Here is an 8,159-nt window from a genome sequence, read left to right on the forward strand (position 1 = left end):
ACAAGTCCGTCTCTACCTTTGTTTACTTCCAGAACGAGACCTAATGGCCATTTGCCCCGAGATAATTGCTCGTCGCAGACGAGAACGAGGTCATTTACGGACACATTCCTTTGAATGTTATGCCATTTTTGTCTTACCTGTAAGGTCGGCAGATATTCTCGAACCCACCTTTTCCAGAAAACATTCGCTAGATACTGTACCTGTCGCCACCAGCGTTTACAATAAACATCTCGCTTATCAAATAAACCTGGTGGGAACGAAGCATTTGGTCTCATAATCAAAGGTTTATTTGGGGATAAGGGTTCTGGATCCCTTTGATCACTACTTACCTGGGTAATCGGTCTATCATTGAGAATCTTTTCTATCTCTGTAACTAAAGTTAACAGAGCCTCATCGTTGAGAAGTTGTTCTCCAATGACTGATTTTATAGCCCTTTTTGTGGACCGTACTAACCGTTCCCAAACTCTATCTCCTGATACAAATTTTGCCCATTGTCACTGAATATTGTTCGGGACGGCCTCTTCGACTTACAAACCTTTGCAGTGCACAGATGAAAGAGTCCGTATCTAAGCTATGAGCAATTTCAATGTGCACTGCTCTGGTGGTCAAGCACGTAAATATACAGCCGTATCTTTTCAGATGTCGTCTTCCAGACTTCACAGTCATCGGGCCAAAATAATCGACACCGACATACGTAAACGGTGCCTTATCGGGTGTGAGTCTTTCTTCTGGAAGATCGCACATCTGTTGCAATTCCGGTCGTTGTAACTGTCGTTTGCACGTTATGCACCTACCGATAACAGACTTAACTGTTTGCAGACCATGGATTATCCAATACTTTTGTCGCAACATGGCCAGAATGTGTACTGGACCCATGTGCGCATTCTGTTCATGACAATTTTGTATCAGGATTCTTGTCACGTGATGACTACTCGGCAAGATAATTTGATGCTTAGCATCTACGTGTAGGTCGGACATTGCTAGTCGTCCGCCGACTCGCATTACATTATCCTTCAATATAGGACATAGCCTTTTCAGAGGGCTCGAACTCGGAACTGGCCTCTGAGCCTTTAATTCACTTATTTCATTTTCAAACGCCTCCGTTTGAACTAATTTGAAGATAGCTGTTTGTGCCATTTTAATTTCCCCCACACTAAGGGGTTTACTACTTACCTTACTGTAAAGACGTCGTCTTTGGGGTAAGTATTTCTCAATTAAGAAACACTTAAAACGTAGTAGCCAAGCGACTGCATTTTGAAGTTTATGCCAGTCGGAGAACTTACTAAGTAACGTATTCATACTCAAATTATACTTATCATGAGTGTTAAGTACACTAGCCTGAGGTTTGAGCTCTATGTCATCCTCATTTACGGTTGCATTACTTACCTGCGCTGGCCACCCTGATTCATTCCTTTTAAGGAATTCGGGGCCATTCAACCATATGTCAAGCTTTTCAGTTTCTTGCGGATTAACACCCCTTGACGCAATGTCAGCAGGGTTACTCTTTGAGGGTACATACCTCCAGTCATGTGGTGACGTCACCTCATGAATTATTGATAGTCTATTTGCAACGAAAGTCTTAAACCTTTTCGTTTCATTTCTTATGTAACCTAACACAATCATAGAGTCCGTCCAAAAGTACCTTTCAGTAATTTTGACATCAAGCTCCTCTATGACAATCTGATACAGTTTTACAGCAACTACAGCTGCTGCAAGTTCGAGTCTTGGTATCGAAATAGCCTTTATAGGTGCTAACCTAGACTTACCTATAACTAGACTGCACTTACTGTGCCCCTTCGCGTCATACACTTTTAAGTACACGCTCGATCCATAGGCATACTCAGATGAATCACTAAACATATGTAGTTCAGCTTTCAAGGTCGACCTGTCGAGCTCACCTGGTATTATACATGTACATCTATCTATACTTACCTTCGATAGTGCTGGTAGGCTGGCTAGCCACTGCAACCATTTTTCAGCATCCGCATCTGGAATTTGTTCGTCCCAGCCTAGGTTTGTTCTACAAGCACGTTGTAGAATCAATTTTGGTGTTAATGTCACTGGTGCAACAAGCCCAAGCGGATCATACAATGAACTGGCAACCGACAAGATATTACGTCTTGTCGTACCTTTGTCACGGAGATTTACATCAAACACAAAATGATCATACTTAACATGCCACTGTAACCCAAGTGTTCGCTCACATGACGATTCGTTGTCAAGGTCTATTTTTTCCTTTGACTGAGCTCGATCCGCTTCCGGGATCGAATTCATGACATGTTCACAATTAGAGAGCCACTTTGTCAGTCTGAAGCCCCCTAAAGAAAGAAGTTCTTTCATTTCTGCGGCAAGTCTAATTCCCGAACTTGAGTCTAATACTGACTTAAGAAGGTCATAAACGTAGAAATTACGTTCAACCGTACTTACCGCTTCTTGACTGAATTTATCAGTATTTTCATTTGCCGTGCGCTTTAAACAGAAAGCCGCACAACTTGGTGACGAAGTTGCACCAAACAAGTGGACGTTCATACGATACTCCTTTGGTTCCTCGTTCAAGTTACCTTGAGGCCACCAAAGGAATCTTAAAGAATCCCTATCATGCTCACATACTCTTACCTGGTGGAACATGGCTTCTATGTCCGCAACCAATGCTACTGGGGCCTGCCGGAATCGCATAAGTACGCCAGTAATACTGTTAGTTAGGTCGGGACCTTGTAACAGATTGTCATTCAATGATGTGCCTCGATACTTAGCAGCACAGTCAAAGACAACTCTTACCTTACCCGGCTTCTTTGGGTTCACAACTGGATGATGAGGTAGATACCAAATACGTCCGGGTTCGAATCCCGTTCTGGTATCTAATAAGGAAGCATAACCCTTATCAATATACCCATTCACCGTTTCTTTATACATATCAAATAACTTATTATCTCTTTGAAGTTTTCGCTTCAAATGAGATAGTCTTACCGTAGCCATCTTCACGTTATTTGGAAGACTTACGTCTGAGTTTCTCCACGGGAGTCCCAATTTGTAATGACCGTTTTCCTTTACTACTGTACCTTTCATTACTGAAAGTGCACGACGGTCTTCCTGTGACATCCCTGTGCCACTGCTCTTGACATCTGGGAAGTCGGTTGCCCATAACTTATCGATTTGCAACTGTGTACTAGAAGCGAACTGAAAATTGATACTACCTTGATCATTTGACGATCCATTACATATGGGTCCTATAATACTCCAGCCTAATATTGACCTAATTGCATAGGGCTCACCTTTATTCCCCCTTCGCTGCTCTTCTACCCAGAATGCGTCTGGGGTGTCGCTTCCCACAAGCAACTCAACTTTGTTTACATCAATTTTCGGTAAATTGATACCATTAAGGTGTTTCCACTTACCTGTCACAGACTGGTCTGGCAACGACTGCAAGGATATAGGCAGGGTTTTTACAGACCATACCTTTTGAAGGTCAATGACCTGACCCCCATTTAATGCACTTACCTGTAGTTTAACTTCTTTGCCATTTATATTTTGACCAGACTTGTTCACTGTAGTTAACGTGAACTTACAAGGTTTACTTTCAACCCCAAGCCTTTTTACAAGGCTATCGCTACAAAGCGTTACATCGCTCCCTTCATCAAGGAGAGCGTACGTTTCTACTTGCATAGTTTTCGTTCCGACGACGACAGGAACTATGCATAAACTTACCTTGTTTTGTTTACACCTCGATTCGGAAGCCGCAACATATTTATCCTCAACGTTTGTAAATTTGTTGATTTTACTAGAATCTCGGTGAAACATTGTATTATGTTTCCCGGTACAACCTGAAACCTCACAAAAACTATTTTGCCTACAATTTTCGGCAACATGTTTGAAATACAAACAGTTTTCACACATTTCATGCTCTCTGATAACCTTCAGCTTTGAATCAATATCAATGGAGCGAAACTCTGCGCATGCCCTTAATTTATGGGCCTTTTTACAATAAATACATGATAATCGTCCCCTAGCGGATTTCTCTAAGGGAGATTTACCTGAATTTCTCTTATCAGAGCCAGTGGACAGTGTAACTACTTTATTACACTGAGGAGGGTTTATGTGGGAATTTCTTTGCGAATTCGCTGTTTGTTTTGACTCATTCGCAAGGTCATAACCATACATTGTATTGGCTACACTTGACCGTTCCCTCACAAAGGTTAGAAGATGGTTAAAACTTGGTTCGAGCCCCTGCTCCATCAGGCTACTTGCACGTTCGACCCACTGGGACCGAATGTGAAGTGGAAGTCTCCTAACTATTTTGCGTAGGTTTTCCGTATTATTCACATCGGACATAAAACCTAGCTGTGTCAAGGTCATATGACATTTCTCCATATGGAGTGACAGGTTCATTAGTCCCTTTACGTCATTACTTTTTATGGCACTGCCATTTACTAAACTATCTACATGGGACCGGGCCACTAAATGTGGTTTACCGTACCTAGATTTAAGGATTTCTTTAGCCCTTAAATAGCCTTCGTCCGGAGACAAAATTACACAATCTTCGATACAATATTTTGCTTCACACTGACACAATTGAATTAAATAATTTAATTTTAATCTATTGTCACTTACCCTTGCCTCGATATTGGTTTCGAAATTGCTGATGAATTTACAATAATCAGCAGGATTCCCACTAAATTTAATCAACTCCGGTTTAGGTAAACCATAAACGTTTTGAGAATAAATTTGTCTTGATGGTATATTATCACAAAGATTTTCACTAATTGCATTGTCAGGTAAGTCCTTCACGTAATTTTCAACTCGAACATCGGTTGCTGGCTCGTCGGGTAAGGATAGCACTCCTCTGTCATCGGAATCTTCTTCTTCAATCTCAGCAAGTTCTAGCTCGTGCCGGGCCGACTGCAGTTCGAGCTCCCGGCGAGCCTCTTCGCTTCTGCGCTCTGTTTCTTGCTTTTCTTTCAGCTGGCGGAGGCGCAGTTCTGCCCTCCGCTTGCGTGAGGCTGTAGAGCTACACGTTACAACGGAATTTGCACAACTCGTGTATTCTTGATTCAAATCACTGATTTGAGATATTATATCCCGGTACTGCTTGTGCATTTCCTCGTACCGTTTGTCATTTATTGACGTCGCATGACTCTCACGTACACTAACAATTTCCTCCCAGCAGTTACATAGGTCTTTCTGCAACTGCTGGAAGTCGGACTCGCCTGCCGCCATCTTAATTTTAATTGCCTTTGATACTCGTTGGAAGCTTGACACATGCTTCTTCATATTGACTTCAGCTTCGTTACTGGTTACGTCACTTGCCATCTTTTGATGATACGGAATATATGTTTACAAATATAATCCAAATAAATACTGTTTAATCCAATTAACTTTCACCTTTTCGTTAATAGATTATGTTCAATAACTGTAGGATAACACGGTGTTCAATAACTGTAGGAACTATACTGTTCAATAACTGTAAGAACACAGTGTAGATTACGTGGGTGGCTGAGAGAGAACACGTTAATACGGGTGTTCACTTCAACTGTTCACCAAATTACAAAGACACTACGACACAGTCGTAATGGGCAGCTTCACTAAGTTTGGGCAACAAAAAGATGCAATTCACGCGCTATATTTTCCACTTTTATTCCAGAAACAACACATAGTCTAAGGAGTATATAGTGTATCTAACGTATATAGCGTATATAGCGTATACAGCGGTTATCTGAAAGTTAAACAGGTATACTTCCATTAATAACAATTAAAACAACATACAAAGAATGCATACATACTTACAAATAAACAATTCACATATATAATTCATCCTTAACAAATACTGTGGGAATCCTGCTGCTAGTAATGTTAACAAATTTATTAATTGAGAGAATTACAGATTATTTACTTTTACATCAAAACTTTAACTAGGATACATTTTTATCTATCTTAACATAAAATTGTTAATGTATTTACCTTAACAATTATAAATGTAATTATTTTAGAACAAAAATTATGTAAACAATAATTTTCCCGAACGAAGGCAAATAAAACAAAAATAAACTTACTGAACAATGGTATCTGTGCCCGAAACTTAATAAATAAAAATTCACAAGATTTGTACTTCACATTCCGAAATCTTATTTTCAACTGCGCCTTGGAAAGGCGGCAAATCTTGCATTTGCATATAATTATTATTTCTAGGGACAGTTTTGACCAACCAAAATGCAGGAAGCGCCCTCTAAGAAAATAAAAGTAAAATTTCATTTTCTAAATATGGGGATCATTAATTACTATGGAACGCTTAGTCTTGGCAGGGACCAGAGCGCACTAAAATAACACTGCGCTGGACAGTTGGCATGATTTATTGAAATCAAAACAATTATCTAAACATTTTAAACCGGTCTCTGATAATTAAAACCAGCACCAACATTCGGAGTCTGGAACAAAAAGTATTTATTATTGTTTATTATTGGTTATTGTACATTGGGCAACACTGTGTGACAGGAAAAGACTATGGTATTGTAACATACAGTCAGACACAGTCTTAATGCCGTTGATCTGAAGTTAATTGTAAATTACAATAAAAATTGAATTTGAATCTGTAAGTATATAGTATAAAAAGTGATTCTTTCAAAGCTTCGAAGTGCTTCTAAGCTAGTATTTGGCAGTTTTATTAAGATAATTCAAATTCATGAGTACAATATGTATACATGAATACATGATTCGATGATAATATTTCATGTGTATTTTATTAATGATTCAAACCCTGTTCGGGCCAAGGTATTGTTTCCATGGGAGCAGATTCGAGCTTGTTTAGATAAATGGTTTCAATGGGCCACAGGAAACTACGACACCAGAGCTTAGATAGTTGATATGTAGCATTACTTATTACAGGATGTATCAGTCAATTCTAGGAAAGAATCAATGTCTTGTCCCTTCTCAGGTTAATTATATTTACACACCTCCTCTATTGTTTGTGACAGGTCTATATTTTTCGGATAGAACTGTTAAACAAAAGAAAGTGCGTTATTAGGTCTATCTTTTGCACGTGCACAGGTCTGCTCTAGTCAGACAGACCCGGTCATGAAAAACACGTGAAAAAATAGACCTGCCTGTATGCATGCAAAGACAACATGATATGAAATAGAAAATAAAAATGAAAATAAAATGTATATGATTGTCATAGCATTCCTGTCTAAGACTTACAAAATCTGGATGTTTAATGAGTGCACTTAGCAATTATTCCAACATCCCTATATCAAATATTTGAATAAAATTATGGACAGGGTATCAAAGTTTTTCAAAGTAATATTAATGTAAGCGGATCTTCTGTCATTAAGTTCACAATGTAACAAAAAAAGACGCTTCACATTCATTTAATCTATAAAACTATATAGTTTTCACAGCATACTAATCACCTAATCCATAACATCTTAAACGTTCTAGAAAATCCATAGTACATAAAAATTGTACCGAAAATTCATATCGAAAAAATATAACGAGAATATGTCCGTTTCAAACGAATTTGTGATTAAAATAACGTCCATTTGAATATCTTTTGCATTGGAAACCGCAGCCACCCACTGTTAATATCGAAGTCCCAACCGCGGGATCACTCAGATTGTTAAATCCCCGTTAATCTCCCCCCACCCCCCCTTCTATTTGAGTTGGTAGCATTGCCGTTCTATTCAACCGGCGAAATCAAAACAGATATGTCCTGAAAACCGTCGAAGCAAGGACTTAGTCTCAAAGAATGCTTCACAACAACGTTAAAAGAATTTTGTATAAATATACTCCAAAACATGCTATATAGTATCATGCATATACAAGTACTTTAAGTGGATTGGTCTACAATGGGCACATCTGCCATTATAATTTCAAATACCGATAGAAACGGTAAAACTGTATTTTTAAAAAAATTCTTGATAAAAAGAAATGTTAATAAAGTTATAGGTGATTTAGTGTAAAAATTTATATGCTGAACGATCATGTTTTATTCGATAACAATTTATAATCTGCTATATAAAATATAATATCGGATCATGTATCTCAGACTTGCCAACAATATTCATATGCAAGTCTTTCGTAGTATCCTAAATTACACACTTAAAATTTATACAAGAGATGCCCTCTGACATACTGACATATGACAAGTCGCCATAGAAAAAAAAACAGGA

At 38.7% G+C, this 8,159-nt stretch overlaps 1 protein-coding gene across 1 annotated transcript; it reads right to left on the reverse strand.

Moving 5' to 3' along the window:
* Positions 1-329: 329 nt before the first annotated feature.
* On the reverse strand, positions 330-5,307 carry LOC132747748 (uncharacterized; the record flags this gene model as incomplete). The annotated part of the gene is made up of 2 exons (XM_060737242.1): positions 624-5,307; positions 330-469 (listed from the first exon to the last, which is right to left on the reverse strand). Coding segments are annotated over exons 1-2 (4,824 nt in total), but the record flags the coding sequence as incomplete, so codon positions are not given.
* Positions 5,308-8,159: the final 2,852 nt, after the last annotated feature.

This window comes from Ruditapes philippinarum, unplaced genomic scaffold (assembly GCF_026571515.1).
Source record: "Ruditapes philippinarum isolate M1 unplaced genomic scaffold, ASM2657151v2 ctg14471_1_1_1_1, whole genome shotgun sequence".
Classification (NCBI taxonomy): Eukaryota; Metazoa; Mollusca; class Bivalvia; order Venerida; family Veneridae; genus Ruditapes; species Ruditapes philippinarum.